The following is a 27,984-nucleotide window of genomic DNA, read 5'->3' on the forward strand; positions in this document are numbered from 1 at the left end:
TTAAACTGTATAGAAGAAATTCTTTATTATCATTGTGTTGATACTTCAGAATTCTTCATAGACATTTGTCACTCACGATCAATAGGACAATGGTGTTGTACATAGCATTACTCTAAACGTAGTCCAGTAAAGCCAGGGTGTTTTTTTTTTTTCACATTCATATGTGACAAAGTAGCCCAAGGTTACATGGAATATAATTTTTTTTCTTAGCTATACATCAAACACTATATTATGACTATGGACAGTTACGTTTAAAATACTTTACATTCACGGTTTGCTATAAACAAGTTGATAAATACAATATTAGATATAACAAAAGAATATATTCATATATTTCTATATCTTCTTATATATTCCACATATATTTGTTTTTTTCTTTGTGGCTTTATTCCTTAATAAAGGTTTTTCTGTTATGATTCAAGGTTAGACTCCTTCAACTTCATTCCAATAAAAAAAACAAAACAAAACAAAAAACAGGAGAAGATAAACCATATCACTAATATAAATTGTTGGCACTTCTATGATGATGAAAAACAGGAACGCTACAAGTCGTGTTTCAAATGAAAATATAAGTGTTATAGTCAAGTAACATAATCATTAATATACAGCACAAGAAAGCGAGGCATTTGATAGTTGTATTCTGTGTAATGTGCGCTAACAGCATATGGCATGGTTTGCAACATAATCCCAATACACAACTCACACACACACCCTCACACACACACACACACACACACATGCTCTCACTGTCCTTTCTCTCATTGTCTCCTTGAAGGAAAAGCCACAGAGATTCTTTAGAAGCACTAAACAGACAAAAAATGGAAGATAAAAGTCACACAACACAAATACAAAGCTGTTTGTAACAGTTACGCCATTTGTTTTGGTGAATTTTTTCCCCTGCACCTTAAGTGAGCAGCCAGAGACTAACCAGGTTATAAATTAGTCATTCTTTGAGGCTAAGATTTAATTATAAGTTTTTCTTATGCTTCTCAAAGCGTAAGAGCTGAACGAAGCCTGCCACTGTTCTTTGAAGCTTTGGAGTAATACATGCATTATTCCCTTTACTATAACACAGTGTGACACAAAAGGATTGTTTCTTCTTGGTTTTTCATTTGATAAGGAGCTTGACCTTGATGCACTGTTGACTCCCAGCTCTTTGAAATTTAGGACTAGGAGATTGCCATCCACAAAGCGGTTGGAGTTTAGTGGGTTCCTGAGTCGACACAGTGTATTTTATTTCTTTGTCTGTGAACTGTAAGAAACATAGAGTGTCTTGCTTGATAAGGCACTGACATAGATAAGTCACTGTGCACACAGAATGGTAAGAATAGAGACTTTCTTCCAATAACAACGCAATAATAAAGAATCTTTAAAACAAGTTTAAAAGTTATAACATTTTTAGTCCCCTGTTTAGTAGTATACAGGGAAATGGGATTGCTTCTGTTTTAGTTTTTATACCTTCCAAGAGATAACGCAAAGTGTACAAAATGAAAACTAAGGTTATAATTAATTAATTAAAATGGTGTATAAAAATCATGAGCAAATCACTGTAAATTTTTCCCACAGTGTGATCCTCCCTTGGTAGTGGAAGCTGTAGAATGATTTCCAAATGTTAGCAGGCATACTCTTGAATCAAAATGCTTGAAGCCACTGTTGACAACAAAAGGCCTTGGGTGGTAAATGCAGAGAGAAGAGGCAGGCTGCTGAGAGAGGTTGGAGCCTACTGTTCTTCTTGTCTGTCTGACCACAGGTGGCACACAGGAACTTCAGACACCAGATGTGAGGATGGATGATAGTATTCTGGGTACTGTATTTGTGATCAGATGGCCAACCAGTGCCTGAGCTGTAACACAACAGATATACTCATCCATACTTTATTGCTTACTCACAAGGGTCTGTTTTATCAACATGCTAAAAGTACCTTATTATATTTCCATATTGTTCTCTGTTCAGTAAAATTACATTACATTACATTTCTAAGTCCACATTTTGTGTGCCTCTCATGCACACTTTGAGACATAGGCAATGGTCATTACTTAATAGGCACACCTGTGTTCAAATGCAAATGAATTACAGCAGTTTAGCCAGTTCATATTTAGACAAAAAAGAAAATGTGAGCCTTACTCTGAACTGCCGTACTTTTCCTTCAGCAACCATGTGATGTTCATGTTCTGGAGTGATGCAGTAAGCTATTCTCTGCAAAACAAGTAATTATGACAAATCAGTTCTAATAGAAGTATGTCATCTATTAAATATATATATATATAAAATAAAATTATATTAAAAGTATATTAAAAATTGTCCCTTTTTAATCTTTTGATTTCTTTATTATTTTTCCTTTGTGCATATCCTTATGATGGTCAAATAGCCCAATTAATATTTGAGCTCCACAAGGGAATGCATTCTCTTCTAGCATGAGAAATTAAGAAGTGTTTGAATGACTTCTTCTAAAGAACTTGCAAAATAATTTATCATGAGGAAACTTCAGCCAAAGAAACGAATAGGCATCATAACAGTTTTCAGCACATGCCCTGAGAAACCTGAGAATAATATTTATCACTAAGGATCAATGGGAAACGCCAGAAGGATGAAGGAATTGTTACAATAGAGTGGAGTTAACAGTAGTTAACTGCTAAGTGTTGAATATAGGTCTCAAGAGCTTAACAAAAGCAAAGTTCACACAGCATTAGTGTACACCAATGCACTGAAACTGTTATGTAAGGTTCATTTTCACTGTGTTTGATGCTCTATTTTATGTCTACTATATACATATTAACAGAGTATAAAATAATTTTCTTTTTCACTTTAACCAACTACTTATTTATACTTCTAGTTGCTCTTTGCACTAAAGAAAAAAATAATTATTCTGAGCGATGATCCTTCAAATCAAAAACAGGTTAATCTGAAGCACAATATGATGTTTGCTCTGTGTGCGAGATTGAGGCCCATGGTGAAATATTAGACTATCAAATGATCAGAAAGAATGTTTTTTTCCAGTGACAGATATAAAAATAGCTACCCAGGAGAAAATATCCATCAAAGAATATAGAGGAATTAGATTTTTGTTTTAAAATTTCTCTAACAAAGTGCTTCCCGCAGTGAAAACGTCTCTTAGATTTGCTTGTTTTCAATGATCAGCCTGTTGAAAATTTGAGTCAATATATCACTATTCAGATATGTCTTGATGCATGCTTAATCATCCAGGTAAGGAAATTCAAGAAAGTTGAAAATGTTTATTTGCAAATTGTGTTTTCAGTGGCAGAAACATTTTGTAACTCATCCAAGTGACTGAAGAAGCTTGAAGAAATCACTTGTATGAGCGACGAAATTAATACAGTTACTTTTAAACCTTGTGTGCTGAACATATCTTGATACAAACCTCTCGGAATGTTCCTGGTAGACTGAAGAACTTATAGATGGCGTAAAAAGGAACCATCAGCATGGAGGACATGGCCACACCCCAGCCGATTTGGTTGGCCCATTCAGGGAAGACGTAGTTGTCATACCTCAGGGGTGGTCGTTTCACAGCACTGGCTATTACCACAAACTGTCGAAAATGTGAAAGTGGTCACAATAACAGAATCAATAAAGAATGAAAGCAATGATATTGATAATGGAATTGGAATCACTAAATCATTATCAATTCCCGTCCCTAACCATCAAAACACATTTACGAAACCACATACCGCAAAATGTGATTGAAAAATATGTTTAAAAAATTATATTTATGAAACTAATTTAATCAAAGTTAATCCTGTTTAATAAATAGTTTAACTGTTTGTGTTGCAATAAACTGTTCTACTGGTCTATAAACTCTATCTCTTGTTTAATAACATGGGAAACATATGATCAATCCCAAATTCTTTCAGCATTCAGTAGGCAGTATTTTCCTAAGTCTTGTGAATGAGTGCATTCAGATTCTTTAATGAAGTTGGCTGTAAAAACAACAATGCTTCTAATGGCCACAAGAGTTTGTCATCTTGAAACCTTTGCCTGTAAATCCATGTTAGAGTCCAGAATAAATTATTGTTTCACACAGAGAAACACATGGACACTTAAGTGTATTCACTGACGCAAAAAGTAAAAACTGAATTCACTGCCATATCTCTGCCAAATGACTTATCTCCTACCTTACTAACAAATTAAACTTTTTAGTTTTCAGGAAGGACATATATTCTGTTGGTGTACAAAAGCATGTAAATTCTCTGTATACAAAAATATCTCTTAAACAATGATAACTTGTTATTTTCATTACAATATGTAATTTTACTTATTTCTGCAAACCACCCGTCATGGTCCTGTGTCCTATGACTCAGTGTTCTAGTTTTGATTAATATAATATTATATTTTGGTTTAATTCTGGTAATGTCTTCTGTAGATTTTCTAGTTCTTAGGTTTTGGTTCCTGTGCTCGATCTGTTCAGTGTCTAGTCTGTCTCTGTGCCTGTCCTAGTCCCAAGTCTCCTGTCTACCCCTCCCCGTCCTTATGTTCCCTCTGTACCGTGTCAGTATTGTCATAGTGTGAAGCTCGTGTCTCTGAGTCTGTGTCCGTGCGTTCTGTCTCATTTCCTGTTTTACTTTGATAGTCTCCACCACCCTTGTCCAGGGAAGGGTGTAGAGAGCCATATATATTAAAGGAAGCACATGGCTGTCTACACCAACTTTTGCGTTACAGTGAATCCAGCAATGTGCTTCCTCTAATGCACATGGAATAGCACACTACTAAATCCACCAGCCAATGAGGAACTCGCCAGGAGGCACACTAAGGTTCAAACAATCCTCCTTTATCCCACCCTCCTTCTGGGTACAAGCCAAAGTCTTCTGTGCTTATGTTTATATGTGCTCTCTCTGCCATAGTAAATTTTTTTTTTTCAAGTTCTCCAATCTTTCTTTTTTTTTTTATCATTATCTTATGTTACATCTTGCATGAGCTAACCAGTACTGTATCACTGAGAAGGAAACTTAATTCTGGAATGAACTGGACCTGCTGGATTATCGTAGGGTCTTTACCTAGTAAAATAAAGCACCTTGAGGCAGCTAAGAATGGAGAATGCAAGATATTCAAATAAATTAAATAAATAAATACATGAAGTAAATAATAATTCCAAGAAATCCAGTGGCTGATTCTTGAAACATTTTAGTTATATCTGGCCTTGCTGAGTTTGTGTTTTGGTCTGGGCTCAGATACTATGCCTGTCCCAGAGTATCGGAATAAAATTTTCTTGTTGTTGCCGCTCTCACCAACAGAAAAGCAGGGCTGACATATTTCCAGCACAGCCTCCAGTAGAGTCCTGGCTTGAAGCCCATCATTCGCTCAATATCTTCACTGAAGCGATCCACACCTGGGGCAGGCATAAAAAGTTAAACAGCAAAGGTTACTAATCAGTGTAGGCTTCAGCCAGCTCTTTGTGCCAAGCATGCAGTCTCACTGGACACAAGGAAAAAATGCAACATGGTCTACACCCTCATAGTCCACTGTTATTTTTCATGAGTTACCTGAGATAATCTAAACCTGACATAACCCATCAAGCATCTTATTCACATCATTATTTCAAAGAAATTACCATGTTGTTATCAACATTTTTCTGCCTCCCTAGGGGATTTTTGTTTGTTTGTATAAAACCCTTGATTTCTCTTATTTTAATCTATCTATATCTTTGCAGTTTTGTTATTAGTTATTCAGTCTTGGACTTGTTTAATTCACTCTTCTCTCTCCCTCTCCGCCTCTGTGTAGCTCTCTGAATCAGCGGTCCCTAACCCCCAGGCCACCCTGTGAGTCGTTTGGTACCGGGCCGCGAGAGTTGAGGCTCAGGTGTGAAATATATGGTTTTCAGGGTTTTTATCGGTTTTTATCGTTATTTTTTTAATCATTTTTATCATTTACTTGGTTTCCCTGGGTCTTTTAACATGTGTTATGAACAAATATTCTTCTTTTTTTGGTACCGGTAATGGTTTTATTTTGGTTTACTTATCTGTGACACCTTAAAGGCTGGTCCGTGAAAATATTGTTGGACATAAACTGATCCGTGGCACAAAAAAGGTTGGGAACCACTGCTCTAAATGACACTTTTAAGTCAAGTCCTGATCAAAAGTTTAAGACCACTTGAAAAAATCATATTTTGCATGGTTGGATCTTAACAAAGTTTCAAGTTGAGCTTCAACATGCAACAAGAAGAAATGGGAGTGTGACAAAACATATTTTTGAGCATGCAATTTATTGAAAACAACACTTAAACTGAAACAGGCTGATCAAAAGTTTAGGACTGCACCTCCAAAAAAAACCATAAGCCCACCCTAAAACAAAAAATGAACCCAGTAATGAGTAGTTCCACCATTATTGTTGATCACTTCGTTGCAGCATGCTTGATGCAAGCATTTCCATGAGGTGAGTGGGAACATTTCTCCAACATGGCACGAAGGGCATCTACTGTCTGGAACTATTGTCCATTTTTGTAAACTTCCCTTGCCATCCATCCCCAAAGGTTCTCAGCTGGATTTAGATCAGGGGAACACGCAGGATGGTCCAAAAGAGTAATATTATTCTCCTGGAATAACATCACTCTGCGTCCTGGGGGCATTGTGTATTTTAGCCTTGTCCTGTTGAAAAACCCAGTCGTTAACACACAGACGAGGGCCCTGAGTCATGAGAGATGCTCTCTGCAACATCTGGACATAGCCAGTGGCAGTTTGAGGCCCCTGCACCTCCTAAAGCTCCATTGTTCCACTGAAGGAAAAAGCACCCTAGACCATTATGGCACCCCCTCCACTGTGGCACATAGAAAACATCTCAGGTGGGATCTGCTTGTCATGCCAGCAACGTTGGAAACCATCAGGACCATCAAGGTTAATTTTTTTCTCATCAGAGAATAAAACTTTCTTCCGCCTTTCAATGTCCCATGTTTGGTGCTCTCTTGCAAAGTCCAAATGGTCAGTTCTGTGGTGTTCAAGTAGGCGAGGCCTTTTGTTTTTGAAGCCCTTCAGTCTTAGATGCCATCTCATGATGACTGTTTTTGTTCCACAACCCTCAGGATCATTTAAACGACTGTCTTACTGCATCCCACCTCATCAGCGATGGCACACTGCGAGAGACCCTGCTTATGCAGTTCAACAACCTGACCACGTTCATAAAGGGAAAAGTTTTTTGCCTTTGCCATCAGAACGTATTGACAGTGTGACTACCTGACAGAAAATGACAATGAATCCACATTTTTGCACAGATTTGGCCTTTTAAAGGCATGTGGTCCTAAACTTTTGATTAGCAGTAAAACAGCCTGTTTCAGTTTAAGCGTTGTTTTCAATAAATTGCAGGTTCAAAAAATGTTTTGTCTCACTCCCATTTCTTCTTGTTGCATGTTGAAGCTCTACTTGGAACCTTATTAAGACCCAACATGCAAAATATGATTTTTTCAAGTGGTCTTAAACTTTTGATCAGACTGTATGTCATCTTGTTCATCCCTGTGCTGCAATAGTGCAAAATACAAAAAATGCAAACTGGATATGTGCTCCACTAAAGCAAAACTAATCACTAAACTTAATTTTCTGCTTGTAGTTCTTCTCTTGCTCAACCTATGACAGACTGTCTGCTTTTTTCACTATTCAAATTTCTGTCTTTGATTATTCTTATCCATCCATTCTCTTCTGCTAATCCAATTCAGGTTTAAGGGAGAGAGAACCACTGAGTTTTGAACTGATTTGCAGAGATCATTTCCTCAAAGGAGACAAGTGGACCAATTATATACCATCCTAAAAGGATTTTATGGGATAAATGTTCATCCTCCTACTTTAATTTATCACCTATCTGTATAATATAGATAAATATACAGATATACAGATAAATAACCTAACAGAATAGCAAATATTAAAGGATGCAGTGGGCAGTGGTGAATATCTTACCATAAAACCACGACACTCCAATGGCCTCGATCAACACACCAAAGAGTATTGAAGTCCCTGCTGCATACTCATCTAACAAAGTCACGACATAGATTCCACCCTATAAAGTGGGAAAGAACCATAATTTAGAGTGTATGCCATATATAACTGTTTTACTTTGAAGATAATGTATCTGGTGAAATCAGCCAACAAGTGTCCCTGCACCTAAATGAACTAATAAACGGCATATGCTAATTTTGCACTACAAGAGTATTTAAAGTTGAGTTTGTGGAGTTAGCATCTCAAAGGATGATATTCCATGCACATTTGACCTTAATAAATCTTTGATTTGTCTCTTGAGTGGTTCAGTCTGTTTCCTTTCTCATGGATAAGCCAAAAGAAAGGCATCATTCACTTTACTGATCTGATAAAGGGAATAAACCATGTGATTCACTAACATAATTTCATCCTGTCTCCAAAGTTTATATTTCCACAGTCAGCATGAATTTTACCTTGCTGGTGATACCAAGTGAATGAAAACCTAATATTGGCTTTAATTAAATTATGATTTGTTATCAGAGCACATTTGATCTTATTCTTTGAGTTTGTTTCGTGATGGCATAAAGTCATGAGACTTGAGTCACTTGCATTTTAAATGTCAGCTGTGTTTTACACAGCAAACGTTGAACATTACAAAAGTAAAATATTTAAAACAATATTTACTATTTAGATATTCACGAATAAGTAAGTAAGCAGATAAACAACCAATGATACTGACGTTGGTAATGCAGAGCAGAGCAACCAGGAAGGTTCCAAAAGCTGTAGCGAAGGTGAAAAGCTTTCGGTTTCTTTTGAGAATCTTAAAGTCGTCTGACAGGCCTGTGAGAACTGCCTCCATGCCACCCATCTGGGAGGGGACACACACACACAAAGAGACACAAGACACTCAGAGCTGAATCTGAACTGTAAGTGAACTCCAATGGAAATCGTACAGTCACAGATTTGCAATTTTAGTCAATACTGTTATGACAGTGTTTTAGCTCAAATAGGTACTTTAGCAGAAAAACCTTAGTGAAATGTGTGCATACCACATAAAAGCATGGCGATGCATATGATATATTATAGAATAATTGGAAATGCTCAATCTGTACAATATTTTGATGCGCAATTGTGAAATAGCCATCCTGCTAGTGAAACTGATCACAGCCACAGAAACAGCAATTTAAAACAACATTAATGCAGATGTGGAAGCAGAGCAACTACGGATGAAAGTTTCGGCCTGTCTCAGCAATGCAAGCCCCCAGCATCCAACATCAGCATGGAGGAGAGGAAGGCACTCACATCATTTAGTAATGACAACAACATTATCATCCTTCCAGCAGACAAGGGTAGGTGCACGGTTTTGCTAAACCAGAAAGACTATCATGAGAAAATTTTGTCACTGCTCAGTGATAAAAATACTTATGAGCCCCTGAAATGAGACCCAGGAAGTGGTTACAGGAAGAGGGTGATAGACTGTCTGAAGCAGTTAGAACAAGACAATGTTATTGACCAGACCTCATACCACAGGCTATACCTAGGAGAAGCTACACCAAGTCTGTATGGTTTACCGAAGATTGATAAACAGGGTGCACCTTTAAGACCAATTGTCTGTATGATCAACTCAGTCACCTATAACATCTCAAAGTTTCTGGCTTCGATCCTCAACGTGTTGGTAGGCAGCTCTGAACACCACATCCAGAACACGTTGGATTTTGTTGAGACGGTGAGTGAAGTCATTATGGAGGCAGATGAAACCATGGTCTCGTACGATGTTACATCTCTCTTCACTCTCATCGCAGTCACAGAAACGTTGGAGGTAGTTTGTAAGAGAGTACAGGATGACACCAACCTCAGCAACAGGACCACTCTCAGCATCGACCAAGTGTGTTTGCTTTTGGAACTGTGCCTTAATTCCACCTACTTCACATACAAGGGTCAGTTCTACAGGCAGAAACATGGGTGTGCCATGGGCTCCCCAGTTTCATCCATCATGGCCAATTGGTGCATGTAAGAAGTGGAAAAGAGGGCTTTGCTATCCTACCCTGGAACACCACCAAGCCATTGGTTCAGGTAGGTGGATGACACCTGGGTGAAAATCAAATCTCAGGATGTACCACAGTTCACAGACCACATTAATTCGGTGGACCAACACATCAAATTCACTAGGGAGGATATGAAAAGTGGCAGGTTAGCCTTCTTAGACTTTGAGATTTCCATCAGTAATGGGGGACATCTAAAAGCTGATGTGTACCGTAAACCTACATATATGGATCAGTATTTAAGGTTTGACTCCCATCATCCACTGGAGCATAAACTGGGTGTCATTGGGATGCTACAATACAGAGCAAACACCATCCCCACAGACACAGTGGCCAGGGAAGCAGAAGAACATCATATCAAGAAGACCCTGAGTAAATGTGGTTATCCCAGCTGGGCATTTGTCAAAGCTGGGAAGTGTACGCTGTTAAGTGCCAGGGGGATTGCCAGGGTTTATACATCGGGGAAACCAAACAACCTCTGGCGAAGCGTACGGCACAACATAGAAGAGCCACCTCGTCAGGGACAGTGGACAGTTTTTCAATGATGAGGATGTACACATCTTAGACAGGGAGGAACGCTGGTTTGAGCGCGGAGTCAAGGAGGCCATTTACATGAAATGGGAAAGAGAGAAGAAATCGAGGAGGGGGCCTAAGGGCACATCTTTCGCCATCTTACAATGCTGTGATTGCAGCCATTCCCCAACTCTCTGTGAATGGTACTGATGGCCATTGATCAGTGGTCTTTGATCAATGAGCTTTGATCAGTGGTGGTTGATCAATGGTCATGAGAATTTGCATATTAATGATCAAGGAACTGACCTCCCAGCCCATTGTTCCTTCAGTGGCGCTAGTTCCAGTCATTATGCAAATGTACTGTTTATAAGATTGGGGAAACCTGCAGTCAGCTGAGACTGAAGAAGTAACTTGGATGAGCGACAAAACGTTTCTCCCACTGAAAATGCTACGTCCAGATGAACAGAATCAACTTTTGGGGACTCTGTCCTAAGATTAGAGTGGTATACAGGAATACAGATCATCTTTAAATACGTTAATAACATCCAAAATATAAACTTTAGGTATTTGGTATGACTGACAGTCTTGATGACTTACAATGTAAGAGCTTTACTATGCAAGAATTCATTAGGTCATAGTGTAACAATATTTCTATTAATATTTATGCTTGTAGTAGTTAATTATCTGTGCTTATTTTATTCATTCATTTTATTATTATTATGTTTCTGTTCTTTTACTGGCATGTTATTCACTAAAAACAAACCATACACAAGGTCTGCAAATTATGACACCCAAAGCTGTACATACACTATGCTAGTTTCCTTTTGATTCAAATGTAACAACATTTAGCGTTTTTTATGTTTTGTGGCAATAATGAATCTAATGAAATAAATAAAAATACTGTTATACTGTTTAATATTTTTATTATATATCCTTATCTGATCTACACAATAAGTGATTGGATAGATAAGTTAATAAGTTAAGTAAGTTAATACTTAAGTGCATTTGCTTATAAAAAGGGTAAAATCAAATAATCATTTGTTTATGTATCAGCTTAGTGAATCAGACGAAACCTTACGTACTTTAACTTGTACTAAAGAAACGTGGCCTCTGAATATGGTGTGAGTGGAGCTCTATTGATCCTTAATGTCTCTTTTTGGTGCATTTTCTCAAAGTGCAGATTATTTTCACTATTTTCTCTCTTAAAAAATAATTCCTCATTCTACATACATATTCACGTATTTCAGCTGTAATGTTCAACGCACAACTGCTATCTTATTTTTGTCTTTGGGCTTTTATATATGTTTACAACATGAAATATTTATTTTCCACTTGTATAACATGTGAGCAATTATCTACTTATACATAAAATATAAAGATAATTTGAAAAGAGCTGTTCATAAAAAAGAGCTCCACTTTGAGTTGTAAGGATATTAATTTGGTCTAAGGAGCTGCTGTAATAGTTGGTAGTACTTACTGCGCTGTCAATGCCTAAAGTCAGCAACATGATGAAGAACACAATCGCCCAAAATGTTGAGCCTAGAAGTGTTGAGATTGCTTCAGGGTAGATTACAAACACCAGACCTGGACCTGTATATAAAACAAACATTTCAGTATTTCTGTATGTATCTATGTGTATTCAGTATTAAGTACAGACGATTGAATACTGTATCATTTATTCCAAAGTTAAAAATCACATATAAAAAGCACTACAGTAATATAGGTTAGTTAGTGATATCAGTATTACTAATGTTTTTATTGGTCACATGTGAAAATCCAAAAACCTACCCTCTGTTGCCACATCTTTTACCTCCACCCCATGTTTTTTAGCCATATATCCGAGCACAGAGAAGATGGCAAACCCCGAGAAGAAACTGGTAACGCAGTTCACAGTGCTGGTCAAGAGAGCATCCCTAGATTAAGAAAGCACATGCAAAAATAAAAAGTTAAGAAGGAACAGTTTTCTTTTTTTCTGTATACCTTCTATTTTTAAAAGTGCCAGCTATCTGACCTTTTCGATCTTTATAGTACAATTAATTAATTTACATCTATATAGTTAATCAGCATGTGAGCCTGTGCATCTTCATTTAATAAGACAAATTAACACAGTCATTTTAGACACATAGTTTATTAATAGTTATACTGATTACACAAATAGTATCAGACAAATAATCTGACTAATGCAAATAGCTCAATTTTTAAATGGAACTGGCCTGTTTTAATATTATATTTCCTATTATTTCAGTAAGAGTTTCCTGATCATTTTAAGCTGTATTCATTTTTCATAGTAACTTCATATTCCATATTTTTATTAAAAATGATTAGGTTAAATTTTAGTCACCAGGACTTTTATCTATTTATTTAATTAACTCTATGTTCGCTAGTTAGGTGGTGTTTTCTTTCTTTCTTTTTTGCTTTGTTTCTTTTAGTTGTGAGAGAAGAAATACCTTGTGTAGGATTTTTCTGTCTCTATTGGTATTCAAACAAAATTCTTTCCAACTTTGCTTGTTCTTCCAGGCTACTGCCTTTCAAATAGTTCAAATCTATTCATTTGCCACTAAAGACTTAGTGAAAATTCCACCTGCCAGCAATCAAATCACATTTCTAAATGGGACATGAGAGGAGGAAGGCAAAAGAGGCCTAGTTTGGGGTTTAGCAAACATGAATAAATGAGAGAGGACAGAAGAGCAGGGACCACAATGCATATACCACATTGTACAGATTTAGCTTGGAGGCCTCTGTGATGACTCTTTGCATTATTTAATATCCACTTATTTGATAATATAAGCAGTTAATAATAATAATCACTTATTTTAGCTAAGTATTTTGTGCAACTGTTTTACAAAAATCAAGAGTTGTCTGCCTGTTACACTAAGCAGAAAACGTTCTCTCTCTCTCTCTAGACCGTAACACCATAGGTCAAACACCTCATTTGCCGCCAGCATTTCCCTGTAATAGGACAACTACAACCTATTTATGTGGAAAAGATTAGTCAAGTCTACAACCAGATTTCCTATGTTTCCTGAGGAAAAGCAGCATTTAAACAGACCAGTGAACATACAGCCTTTGGCTATTACTTGGCAGCTCTTCCGGGCCTGTACTTTATCTGCTCTGCTAACACCTGGTCATTGGGCTACGTTAGACAGATCAAGATCACCTCTGCAGCATAATCCAATTAACAGCTGAAAAAAAAAGGGCAGCCTAAAAGTAGCAGGATCTATTTTGCAATGGGCTTATTTTGAGATTATCAGAAATACAATGCAAACCCTTACCTGTAACAGTTGTTGTCAAATTTGTTGTAACTAGCAAATGCAATGAGCACACCAAATCCTGCACCCAGCGAGTAGAATATCTGTGTTGCAGCATCAATCCACACCTATGCCAAAAGTAACAAGAAAATGAGTCAATTCCTAAAGAGAGGGTTCCCACCTAAAATGCCACACAGCCATAGGCTGGCGTAAATACGCTAACTTTCATTACTTCCCTGAATATCATCTTTGAAAAAACAAATCATTGTCTACCTGCACCTTTTTATTAATCAGCCAGGAACACGAGGCTCTATTTTATAAAACATTTCAGGTACATTATTTATGGATGTTGCGCAAATGTTTTGCAAAACATAAATATCAACACTTACACACATACGTGAGCTCAGACAGTGGAAGATTGTGACTCAAGACTGTGTGTATAGAGCACATTCATTCATATACTGTACATTCATTCAGTCTGGGAGGCACTAATGAAATTTAGCATTTAACCCTAAGCATGACATACTCCACCCACTACATAACAGTAACTCAGAAAGGGGGCTGTGTAAATCGACTTAGACACTGACATGATTGTTTTTTTGTTTGTTTTTTTGCAGCAGATTAAGTAATGCACCTGAGAGTTTCATGACCTAACTCCTAACAACAACTCAATAACAACTCAGCATCTGCAAAAAGCACAAAAGTATAAATCTGCATAGCACTGAAACAGGGAATTTCTCTATCTCTGACCTCTGGGTCGCTGAGTCGATTGAAGTCAATGGAGAGGTATTGTTTGATGCCCTTCATAGACCCATCTAAAGTTATGCCTCGGATCAGCAGCACAAAAAGGACCACATAGGGCATTGTAGCTGTAATGTACACCACCTGAGTAGAGAACAAACAGATAAAGGAAAAGGAAATCCTATTTTCCTTTTTCTCAATAAAAACATATCCAATGCAATGAACTGTGGATGTGAACAATCATTGCACTTGGATTGGATACAGTTAGTATGAAATGATTCAGGCTGAGAAAACTGTTTGTTGATCCATGGCTGTACCTTGCCGGAAGACTTGACACCTTTCCACAGGCTGAAGTACAGGATGAAGACTACCACAACCAGGCACAAAACCAACTGCCAGCGAGGCCAGCCCAGGTCCTCGATACCACTACTTTCATGAAGATTCAACACACCCCGTCTGCAAAAGATGATAGATAGCACTATATCATGACACCAAGTGGGCTTTTCTTCCACCTTTTCATGCAGTGTATACTTCCATTCAAACTATTTTTAGTATTTCACAAGCTATTTTTGAAGAATTATACAGCATTGTTGGTAAATAACAAAGCCATAAATCATATATCTATTAAAAATTATACAAAACACACATGCTATATATCAATATAAACTGTCATGTAACACTCCTTTTAGCATAAGTTGCCACAGATAAGGAATCTCAAATTCATTCATGTATTTATTTACTCATTTATTTTTATTAACTCATTTATTTATTTATTTATTTGTTTATCATTGAAGCTATATCTTACCAGACATGCCTTTTGATGAATAAGCCCACTCATTTTATACAACAGTTTTGGTAGTCTTAAAAACAGTAAGTGAACAAATAGGTAAAAACGGAAGACAGCGTGTGAGACAAATGGGTCCCAACATTCTCAACTAGTAGCTGAAGGTTTCCTCAGTTTGTCACTTAACAAAGTTAAGGGATGAAAGTTGTTTGAAATTGAATGAAAAAAGCATTTTGTTTCCAGGCTTTTCAAGTGAATTAACTGCTTTCCTTTGTCACCCAACTGCACACAAATGCTTTGAAACTGTCAATAAAGACCTATGGTATTGTTCCACTTTTATAAGGCTATTCCTCAAGCCAAACGCTACTGTAAGATCGGGGTTCAAAGATTCAAGTGCAGTGTTATGACATAATGAAACAAAGAAAGACAAATGGTATCTCTTCCTTCCCTATCTACAGTAAATATTGTTTTCATCTGCTAGGCCATTCTTTGAATGTTTGCTCTAGAGTAATGGGAAGGAAGTTCACAGCTTCAAATGCTTAGAAAAACCTGTACACATACTGTATGGTGAAAAGTTCATCTTTCAGGTTACTTAATATGTCTTCCTAAAATATTAGTATGTCTTCCAGCACAACAAAAAAATTCACTTTTGTTTCATAACACATTTAGAAACAATACAAAATTAGCAAATTTAAGTTATAGAGGAGTTAACAATGTCCTTATGAGTGCATTTTCTTCTGAATCTTTACAGTGACTTTTCTTGATTTTGGTCAAATTAATTTTGGGCAAAGATTATAAGACTACACACTGGTCATACTGGTCATAAATGGATAAACTCATGAGATACATATCTTTCTTTTATTGTTAACCAAATTGACATCTTTACTTTTAAAAGTTTCAAAGTGCCACATAATGTTGGATTGATTATGAATGTCTCCTAAGAAGCTTCGAAAGAAAGTGACTGAATTTTTTAAAGATCTTTAGGTAAAGAAGTCCAGTCACTTACTTTCTAAGCTCCTTAGACTACCATGACCTGAATGAATGAGAACCAACCCAGACATAATGAATATCTGTTTTTATACAGTTATTCATTACTATTACTAAGAAATATCTACAGTTTGGCTGAAGAATATAGAAAATAGTTTGATTTTCTCTTTAGATTAAGACAGCAGATAAATGCAATGCTGGTTTTGCTGTTTTTAGGTGTGGTTGCAACATCTGGAATTTATTTAAAATAATAGTAATAATAATAATAATTTAAAATCTTTAGATCTACTCAAAAACACTGTGAAAGGAGGCGGTTGTTGGAGTGCATGAAAAATGCTTTCCAAAGCATCAGTTTAAGAGTCTGCATCCATGGGACCCCAAGAGATCAGTCTGTCCCAATGAGCGCTTGTGATAGGCAACAACCCAAAAACAAGCCAGGTCATGATAATATAAATTGTTAGATGTTGGTCCAGAGCTGATAAGTACTGGGAGTTGGTTTGATTTTAATTGGATATCAATATCGTGCAGTAAAACATTTAACAGCACTTTTGTTCCTCTCACATTTGCCCTAAGACTTTCCTCAAGAAAGATAAAATTTAATTGCCATGTGATGTTATGGGCTGATAAGCAGTGGAACTGGATTTGGATCTGATATTCAGGTTGCTTACACAACAGCCCGACACAAGTATCCTCAAGGACATACAAACCGAAGACTGTTCAGAGACAGACATTTGCTTATCTTTTTCAGATAATATATTCAAAGCTATATGGTCTTCGGGGAAGAAGATGCTCGTGTGAAGACATCAGTTTATTTGAGGAGAGGAGCTGAGAGTCTCTGCTCTGGCCTGTAGGCCTTGTCTAAGTGTTATGCTGTAATGCCCCAGAGCCTCCTTGCTCATCTGATAGCATTGATAAAGCACTGCCAGTACATGCGCACTATAACATAAATCCAGGTCCCTTAGGCCGAGTTACTCTAAACACATTTAGTCTAATGGTCACTCACTAAGCCAGTTGTTCTGCTATCCCAACACTCACTGTTACCATTACTCATCTCTGTATATTTGAAGCTAGCACACTACTTTACATTCAGCCTGGTTTTCAAGTTGGTTAAAAAATTACAAAAAGCATATGTAAAACTAAGGACCAAAGTTGAGTGTCAAGTTACGCCTCTGTGTAATTTTAATCTGCTTTATTTAATAAATTACACGTGATTCTATCCTTACACGTGATTCTATCCTTGCTATTTTGGAACAACTATTTCAACAAATGTTAAATTCATGTGTGTGGCAGAAGCAAAAGCAGTTTCTTCAAGTGTCTGTGAAATTAGATATTTTTGTTCAAATGAGAGCTATTTATCAAGTCTAGTTATCCTTGACATGACATCAGATGTGATTGCTTCAGGCTAGATCTGTAGAGAATAGATATTGTGTACGATAATGAAAGGAGTTAGTTAAAAAAATATTTCTAGTTGTAACTTTGGTTGATAAGCTCATCATTTATGTTAATAATATACTCTGACAGGAGTAAAACATGGAACATATTTTTTTACAGAATCTGTCTTTAATCAGGTCTAATGAATCATGTCTAATCATGTCTGATTACACTTGTCATCAGGGAGACTTTAAGATGGAGCCTAGTGTGTGCCCAAAGCCTTTGTACTACGCCTGGGAACAACAAATCTAAGAAAGAAAAAACAAAAGTGGATTAAGAAGAAAACTGGATTGTGTGAAGTAGTGTAGACACACAACACACAATGTATCATTGGATGCTGGCTCTTATTTTGAATCAACTGAAAGAATCCACTAATTTTTCAGCTCTGTTTCATTTTATTACTTTGGTTCACGTTTCACAGTTAGTATTCTATAGCTAGCAAAAAAGTATAGAATCAAATCTAATGTCTCAGATCTTTGCTTCAGGAGTTGGTAGAGACCGAAAACAGGGATAAAGAGAGCGACTCGTCAATGTGTTCCTCTTTCTGACAAAGAAATCATTGTTATAAGAGGAATCATACTGTAATATTACTGAAAGCTTAAAAACCAAATTACAGCACAGACCAGATGGAAAAGAGTTTTATATTTCTTACAAGTTTGTTTTTTGTAAACAAAGCCTAGTCATTATGTTATTTTATTAAGAAATTACAGAAATACTAATTTGGAATTGTGTAAGGAGAAAGTGTTTCCCAAAGCTGTTTAGCCATTTCAAAAGTAATTTGAAGCAAACTAGTAGACTAAATATTAAGTGAAAGCCGGTGTTTTTTTGACATGTATGGCTTTAAGCAATGAGACAGCAAAGATACCATGTTTTATGGTAATTGAAATGATTCACTGATCAGGGAATTTAACGTTCGGGAGGTTTCTTTGATCTGATACTGTAAAAGTTATCATATTAATCACAGAGGAATGCCCAGCAAATCTCTTTTTCCCAGGTCAGATTTTTTGGCAGAGATCATGTTTTTGGCTGTCCTTACGTGACTCCTGCAGCTGACGTCTTCCAAGCCAAACCCTGTTACATGATTTAAAATTTAGTTTGATATCACCCACGGTGTGGGATGGAGAGATTTCGCAGGTCTTTCCTCCCCACTGCTGTCAGACTGCACAACAAAGACTTTAACTGATCAAACACACACATCCACACATGTGCAATAACACTAATGTGCAATAATCTTTTCTGGCATCGTTGTATTTTTACTCAGTTGTATATAGCATTTGTATTCTATTTTTATCTTATTGTATATTTTATTCTATTTTATTCTACTGTATATAGTATTTTATTCTATTCTGTACAGTTGTGTACTCTATTTATTCTTATTTTATTCTAATTTTTGCTTCATAACTTTTGCACTGTCCACTTCCTGCTGTGACAAAACAAATTTCCCACGTGTGGGACTAATAAAGGTTATCTTATCTTATCTTATCTTATCTTACCTATATAAAGCGAAGTCATATTAAGGCATAGTGTATGTTTGCTGTATATGTAATGTAAAAGCTCTTCCTCTCAACTGACTTGATATAAAAGAAGTGGAAAAAGATAAAAAAAGGACATCAGGGACCTCATACGAGACGTAATTCAAAATAATACAAATCTATGAGGAAACTGCAATCCATGCAACAGAATTGGCTGTCTCAGCCAATCAAAAGCCAAAAGGGGAAATTCTTGTTGATCGACTGATGCAATAGAGGTTCACCACATTTTCAGTTATGTAGTTACAGAAACATAACTCTATTTTTTAACATAGTAAGAATCTATGCAAGTATACTTTCTTTTCTCTGTTTTTTGCCAAAGTAACATAACATGAATCACATGGTCTTGGTTCAATACTCTCATAATCCAGATATGTTAACTTGTGTCCACAATCTGATTTGAGCCATTGGCAAGATAGCTGTCAAATGGAAAGGCTTGGTTCTAGAAGAATTCAGTGGAATAAAATTCCATTGAATTTTATTCAAAATTAACAATAGTTAGAAATCATTATTTTATGCTATAATAAAATTCCATCAAATGTTTGCAGGAAAGGTAACAGTGAGGTGACAAACCTCAGATGAATTATTATTAAACACTTTTTAGGTCTTTGTCAGATATTTTAGTGTTACTCTGAGGGTACAAAGGCTGTATCAATAATTAGGCTTTTTTTTGGAATTTTAGTTGAAAATAACCAATGAACAAGCTGGTATAGGATCATTAGACGTTACCCTACATCAAAGAATATTCAACTGACAGCTACTTCCTAAAATATTTGTCATATTAGTTTAATTGGTTGACGATATGTGTACACACTTTCTGTCTTCTGCCTATAATGTACTGCACTGAAATGCTGTACTTGGCACTTAGGTTGGTAAGCCACGTAAAGCACAACCCGTTTTTTGAAAGCATTACATTTTACAGTTTGTTTTACTGTTGAACTTTGATACACACTAAGTTCATGTTACAAACTAAACTCAAAAGGTGAAGCAAGAGAACTGTTGACTCAGTTGGCCTTCCTCATGCTGTGCTTTGGCATTGCTCCTGTGTTCAAAGCTAGCTGTAAGCAGGAGGATTTATTGTCCCCTGCAGTGTGAGATCTGTCTTAAAGTACCCCATTGTTGTCTGTGAATGAAGTTCAATAATATATGAAGAATATATATTCTGAGATGTGGTTTTATGGAGCCTGTCTATGCTTTAAGTAATATTGCATCACTTCTTTGAGGATCTGACGTAATCCAAAAGGTTAGAGTCTGCATGTGAATACTGACCTCTTTGTGTTAAATAAAAAGCGTTTGATACCTAAAAACAAATCAAGTTTATAGGTTCCTGAAGTTTGAAAGATAACTATGGATACTGATTAAATAAACATACATGCTCAGCCGAATGGGAGTGAAAACTCTAGAAAAGCTCATTGGCTGTGTTGCACGGTCAATGTATTCTGTGCGTCATGCTTAGCATGTGTCCCTTGTATTGTCCAAATCATTTCACAGACTTCCTCTGGACTGCACAGTCAGTCTTCACAGAAGCTAGGGAAGAACTGGCTGGCTTTGAAGTATAAACAGATGGAGCGTTTTCATTCACTTCAAAGAGTGCATTTCAACTTTTTATGTTTAAGCCTTTTACAGGGAAAACATTTATAGCTGGACAATTATGAAGTCTTCTACTCATGTTTCCATAACTGGTAGTTTTCCTCTGTAAGTATTACTTGGGTTATTTTAGCCAGGTGTATATGTTATTCTAATGTTATTGTGAGAACAACTTCAAAACTAGAATGCTTCACTTCAGTATGTCATAGTTAAAATGTAAATCATTATACTGTATTCAGTTTACTGACTCAGGCTAATTGCATCTAATAAAGCAAAAATACAAAAAAACAAATACTTAAGTTTTGAATGAACAAAACATTTAAACACTGTCTTATGAAGACAGTAACTTCATGTTTAAGCAGGCCAAAGCACTGTCATCAATTAAAAAATGTATATTTATATACAATACTGTGATGAAGATCACTACATTTTTCACATTTACTGATTTACTATTTAATTTACTCTACATATTCAATATATATATTTAGCCTTCAGATTTTCATAAGAGTTTTACTAAAAACAGATGTAGATGGATTGTCATACATGCTTCTGGTTTTTAATCTAATGATTTTGTCACTCATCAAAAAAGCTAATTTTGCTTTGAATTAAAAAAGTCTGCCCATTTTCATTTTTGTCAAAATCCAGTACTCTAAATAGTTTATTGTCTGACAAATTAATTTCAGAAATCACTTACTCATAGTATTCTGCTGCTGGTGTATGCTTGTACTTGGCGTATGATGTGCCATTTTCAGGAAGAGATCCATTGAATTCAGTGCAGTTCACACTATTCCAGCTGTTCCCACATCTGAGCCACGGCAGCTCAGTAGTCATGGAGGAGAACAGGTAGTGGAGTGACCAAGCAATGATGACATTGTAGTAGAAGCCAACATACAGGGCTATGAGAATCACAGTGTAGCCCACACCTAAGGAACATCGGGTTATTAATGAGAAAGAAATTATGGCTTACTCTCACAATATGGAATTCATGCAGTTGTCAAGTTCTTTAAAAAAAAAAAAAACACTCCAATGTGGTATTACAATGTGGTTTTTTTCAAGATAATTTGTAAAAAAATAAGTGTATATAGCAGGTAGTATAATAAATAAACAATGGAAAATGAGGTGGAGTTCACCCATTACTCAAGAAAAAGCGATATAATCAACAAACAATGGGTAACACGGGCAAATAAGCACTAGAGGTTGCAGACATACCCCTGGGAACAAGTTTTTGTTTTATCGTTTCGCCATTGCCATGACCTGCACCTATATTTTTTCATTGGGACTGTAGTAAATGATAAATACACATACCTGAAAATTTACCTGTTTTTTTAAAACAGAAATACTGTCCACACACACAAATATATCCACTATATTTTCATGGATTCTGGGTGGGTTATTTTGCCTACTCTGGAATGTAATGTCCTTACATGAAAAAGAGAAGCCCATAAACCCATCACCCACTCATTCTACGCAGGAAAAAAAACAAATCCGCCTTAGCACAAAAGCCAACAAAAGCAGTGACTGGTGCTGTTTTAACAGTGGAGACAGAGGGACTTCTCTGGCGGTTTTTGAAGATACACGCTGTAATACCTCCTTTATTGTTAAACTTTTCAAGTTTTTATATGAACTGTTTTTGTACATTTTGTCAAATGAAGTTTAAACAGTTATTGGTTGCATAAGTCATTGTGATTAAATGTGATTAGGTTTCTTCTCAATTGATAAGCTTTATTCTCCTATATATTTCATTGTCTAAGTCATCAGGTGCACACTAGTCTACTAATATTTAAAGTCTGCCACGAGCACAAGTGTAAGTCATATGTATGAGTATTGTAAAACAGTTCTAAAGCTTCTGACACCAGAGTTACAACAATATGCGAACATGGAGTAGCTTGTATAAACATTATACGAAGGCAACAATCTACCTCACTGAACAGTAAGATACATAATAACATGTGGCGGAGTTGCAACATGTTGCTACACTGAATTGTTGCTATGAAGATGCAGAAGATGATTTATTGATGCAGGTAATAGTGACGGACTTAGTCTAACAGTTGTTCTTTCATTGTTAGATTGCAAGGGAGAGCATACAAACTTTAGTCCAAGGCCTATAATCTATGAAAATGTGTGGCCAAACAGTGTCCACTGGCTATTCAGACTATTTTGTTATTGTAGCACTCTATTGCACGCTGTAGATCTGTTTTGTTTTTAGGTAATAACTATCTGCGTGTTTTCTGCACTCCTGTGGATTTTTTTAACTGTGTTGTAATACCATTGCTGAATTTTGCTTTTGCTTTGCAAAGAGCTCTTGAAATCAGCATCTGAAGATTTTGGCACATATTGGCAGTCAGTTATCTTCATAAAGATAACAGTAGGGAATCAGTGCCAGTGAAAACATGGAGGGCAAGACTTTGGAAAAAAAAATACAAGGAGAGAAAAACAATTCACTCTTATTCTGACAAAATATCTAAACATTCTGAGTGGCTACAGTTGGTTTACATAATATGAAAAGCACTTGTCATTTTGGTGGTAATAAATTAAAGGTTTTAAGCTAGCTACAAACTCCAGTGAGGTCACGGTCCTTCTCTGTAAATCTAAAATAGACTGTGTTTATTGGAGATGTTTCGGTGTGTTTCTGTCTAATATGAGTGATTAACTTGTAACCATCTATTTTCCTTAGTGTACTGTTAACACTGGCCTAGTGTGGTTTTGTTTCACTCGTGGAAAGTTGACATTTGCAGAAGGCTGCAGGGTTGGAAGTACAATAGGTGAGGGATTAAAGAACATACAGAGAGATGAAAGAGCCAATGTGACAGACACTAGTTTAAAGTAACACTATTCACCTCTGAGGGCGAAAGGACAAGAACAGATGGACAAAATTAAAGGGCAAGACACTGAACAGAAGCAAAAACAACATGACCAAAGCAGGTATACAGATTAGGAGATCAGTGAAGGGTGAAGTATATAGACATATATGGCTGTGCAGGTAACTGTAGTGTCTCTGTGTTTGGGTGTGTCACAGTTCACCTTTAAAGACGGGGCATATTTTCCAAACCGTAGCTGCTCCTTCTCTGTTATATTGGCCTAAGGCAAGCTCCATGTAGAACAATGGCATCCCGGCAATGAACAGGAAAAGAATATAGGGAATCAAAAAGGCACCTGGAAGGAGAGAAATAATGTCAATTAAATATTTTTCAAAAAAACTAACAAGGGTGCCTGATAGTGAAATGAGAGCCAAACAAAACACAATATCCAAAAAGAAAAGGAGAAAGGAAGTGGTAGGGGGCTCAACATTCTTGGAAAAGCCACAAACCATAACATACTTATAAAAGCAACACACTATAACATACAAGTGGGATGGCTCATGGCTATTTTCATGCTGTGCCTCAGTAGCACACCCACCAAAATGGAAACAACCTTTCACAACTGAATTGTTCTTGACATTGTCCATCACAACTGACACATTATCCACAGTAATGAATACATTTTGCTGAGGGCCTATATGATTGACAGGTCAGCGGTAGAGGTGACCACTTTGAACACAGACCACAACATGTTGATGTGAATGCACATGCAGACAAACATAGGACAGGGCGCACCTTCTAGTGAGCACTCTGTTGTCATTAGTGTTGAAAGTAAAACACTACTTTGTTTTAAATTCCTTTGTTTATTTAACCACACACTGTACTTTTTTTCTCTCTCGCTGGTGTATAGCATCAATGCAGTGTTTGGTAGTTTTGCAAACAATCCATAATCCATTAAAGTCCAGTTTACATATATTGGCTAAAGCTATTAAGTACATTTGAAAAAAAAATTTTTATGTTGATTATCTTGTCCCCAGAATTTATGAAGAGCCACAAGCCAGTTTAAATTTTCGTCACTTTTCATTAATTATCTGACAGTTTCAAATCATGAATTTTATGTCTTGTCATCAGCTAAGTTCATTAAAGGACATTTACTTTATTTGTTTAGGAAATAAACATAAATAATAAAAAACAGATCTACACACACTTTACTCATCATCATCAATAAAGGAACATCAGTACAGAAGAAAATCTACTAAGGACACCTAGGGTAATTTGTAGTTCATTTTCGCTGTCCATCCGTTCTTTGCCGTTACATTACGACTATTTAGTGACAGAATCAGACTGGTAATTAAAAAAAATAGATAAGCATCTTTATATTCACACTCATTAGAAACAGAGCCCACATACTCACCCCCTCCATTTTTGTAGCACAAGTAAGGAAATCTCCAGACATTAGCCAGGTCCACCGCGAAGCCAATAACCGACAGGAGAAAGTCTATTTTCTTGCCCCAAGTTTCTCGGTTGTCCTCGGAGGAGGATCCGGGTGGACCTACGCGACTTCCATTGGTGGGAATGATCGAGGAATTTGTGTACTGGACGCCGTTCTGATCCTTCACTAGAATCAGTTCTACCTCTTTTTTCTCCACATTGCACTGTTTCATTGGGGCAACCGATGAGAGCTTGTGCTCTGGCATAACCTGGATATTCATCTTCTCTGCAGTGAGTACGAAGCACACGCTGGCGCGGCGCTCTCACGGCCCCCTGCGGGTTCTGGTGGAGTTAATGGTCTGGGTCGGTGCGCTTGAATAAGGACCGCTATCCCGCCGGCAAAAAGCGGATACGCAAGTGTTCTCCGCCGACACTACAGGTGATACTCCCGTGTACATGGGCTGAAAAGGAGGGGGGGAAAAACAGAGTTTAGAGAAATTTGGTATTTGTGCGTAAAGTTTCAGTTACGCACAGCGGGAAACTTCTTAGAACTGCGAAGATTAAAAAAAAGCGACGTTTTTCGTCCTGTAGGAAACAGACCTACTGAATCTGAGTTACTATTATTAGTAAACCATTAAGGAAAAATGCCTGTGGAATCTGATGTAGTGAGGAACACGAGGTGACAAGTGAAGCATACTTCAGAGTAAAATCCTCTCTACGTCACAGCGCGCACTGAGCGCATTGTGCGCTGAACAATCTACTTAACAATTACCTAAAACATTAATCATAAGGATAATTTTTTTTAAAAAAGGATAAATGGTTGAATGCCATTGTTGCTAACGCAATTTAAAGTCCTGCAAATAAAAGGCTTTTCCTCCATACTTGGTAAAGTTAAGGACACGACTCTATGACCCGATACTGTTGTTGTCCAGATGCTTCTGAGGGAAGACTGCCCATTCTGAAGGAACTTTAAGGCTCGCCTTCTCCAGCAGAGACGATATAAAATGCGAGCTTTTAAATCGCTTTCCTCTCTCCCTTCCACGTGATATTTCATAATTGAACGCTTTCTCTCCAGTTTGATGTCGACTTGGCATGATTTTTTTTTTTTTTTTTGGCTTGTCATAGCTCAAGTTTCCATAAATCTGCACGCCTACATCCGACTGTACAGTCGTGGTAAGATTGTTCCACGTGGAACGAAACTTGTACGAACTTATAGGAAGCATTGCTTTTTCTATAAACGAAGTATGTGAGAAAAACAAACACACAAAACGTACACAACACAAACTTTTTAGAATATGTTGATTTATTTGATGTTTAAGTTTTCCGTGATAAGAATGGGGGTAAAACGATAGCGCATGTATGTGCATTTCTACTTGGTGTTTGGATTTAACGTTGTCCAAGAGACTTATGATCACTTTACCTTCATGTTTTTATAGTACGTAAATTTCACATACACCAAAACTTTTTTTTAATGTTTTAATTTGGACTTTATCTGTTTCTTCTCTGCACTAAACAGATTGAATTACAGTTTTCTAAGAAGCCATAAAAGCATTGTGTCCCATGTGTAATTCAATTCTAAAGCAGCTTTTGCCAGGGGCAATGATTTCTATTAGATATGGTTGATCAGTTCATCCCATTAAAGTCAATGAATGTCCTCTTTGCTCTCCAGTGCTTGTTTTAAAAAACCCTAACAGGGCTGGTTTGAGGCGTTTTGTTTGTGAAGATTGAATAACTGCAGTGATGGTAAAACAAAGGACCAGGTAACAAGGTAGGATAATGTGTTATTACTGCTGTTTTCTTCTGAATTACTTCTATTCTTTTGCACTTTATTTGCCAGTTACATTTAAATATGCCATTTCTAGGTAAGAATAAAATTGACCCCAATCAGCTAAATTGCATGTTCTGCGTTTTGTTATGATGTACCTTCAACAAGTGGGTTCCTTCAAATTTTAAGTCATCTTAAATAGTATACAACAGCACATTTGTTTTAAAGGTAATAGTCCTCACAGTTTTTTGCAGTGCAGGTGCATAATGCAGGTCAAATACTGGGAATGGGCAAATCAGTCTATAACCCTAATCATGTTGTATCCATGGAGTTTTTAAGTGCTCTTCTATAATCCACTTTTTCCTCAGTCTTCTTTTTCTCTTAAGGTTTGGGTTCTTCCTGATTGACCTTAGGCTTAAACTGTAATAAACGAAGAGGCAATCTCTCAGCTGCCACAGCATGACCCTCTAGAATTAACCTGAACATTTAGTTAGGGGCAAAGCAAAGACCTTCTTACTTAATCCCCTTTTTCCCTTCTAATGCCCTTTAAAACCGCACAAACATTTATTTCCATACAATGCCATATGCACCCATGCTACTTAATAGTTTCAGTCTTGCTAATGTCATAAATAGTTTCTATGACAAATATATAATTCAAGGTCTTACCTTATAATTAAGTTCAAAGCTGACACATATGACACAGCTTGAATGAGACTTTCAGACTATTCTGTAAATCCATAGGCCACAATTTTAACGTAAAGGGCCTTTGCCCTTACGCATAAAAACAAAAATGCATTTCCTACGTGGTCATTCCGCAGACTTAACTTACCAGGTCTTTACTCGTGGTATTAGTACTGAGTGGGTTTGTTTTGTTCTGCTCCCCCTTTAAAGCTCTCTGGTTTAAATCTCTCCAGGCCTCACTAAGGGAGGAGTGTCATTAAGTTTTCCCCTCTAGGCTTTAGTAGTATCTGCAAAGATTTAAGTACTTCAGCAATGTTAAGTCTTTTTCCCTTCTTGCTGTATACATTTGGTGAGTGAAACAGCAGTTTGAGTCAGATGTTTGGTGACAGAGAGCCTTGTTCCGAGCAGCACACATCACATCCTTAAAATATGTGTAAGACCATCCAAACGTGCAGACTAGTAAAGGGAGCTTCAGCCAACATGTACACACAAAAGAAAATCTGTAAGAATGCCATTGTCTCTAAAAAGTCCTTCATC

General features: G+C 36.8%; 1 protein-coding gene across 1 annotated transcript; it reads right to left on the bottom strand.

Annotated features, from left to right (window-relative positions):
• slc6a2 (solute carrier family 6 member 2) lies at positions 1-26,037 on the bottom strand. Its single transcript, XM_003437533.4, has 15 exons — positions 25,884-26,037; positions 24,985-25,462; positions 23,794-23,925; positions 21,467-21,695; positions 14,772-14,910; positions 14,464-14,598; positions 13,738-13,841; positions 12,254-12,378; positions 11,943-12,055; positions 8,650-8,778; positions 7,893-7,992; positions 5,241-5,341; positions 3,380-3,547; positions 2,125-2,196; positions 1-1,843 (listed from the first exon to the last, which is right to left on the bottom strand). The coding sequence occupies exons 2-15, from the start codon at positions 25,280-25,282 to the stop codon at positions 1,820-1,822; spliced, it is 1,869 nt and encodes a 622-aa protein (XP_003437581.1). The 5' UTR covers positions 25,283-25,462; positions 25,884-26,037; the 3' UTR covers positions 1-1,819.
• Positions 26,038-27,984: the final 1,947 nt, after the last annotated feature.

The sequence above is a fragment of the Oreochromis niloticus genome, linkage group LG1 (assembly GCF_001858045.2).
Source record: "Oreochromis niloticus isolate F11D_XX linkage group LG1, O_niloticus_UMD_NMBU, whole genome shotgun sequence".
NCBI classification, from domain to species: domain Eukaryota; kingdom Metazoa; phylum Chordata; class Actinopteri; order Cichliformes; family Cichlidae; genus Oreochromis; species Oreochromis niloticus.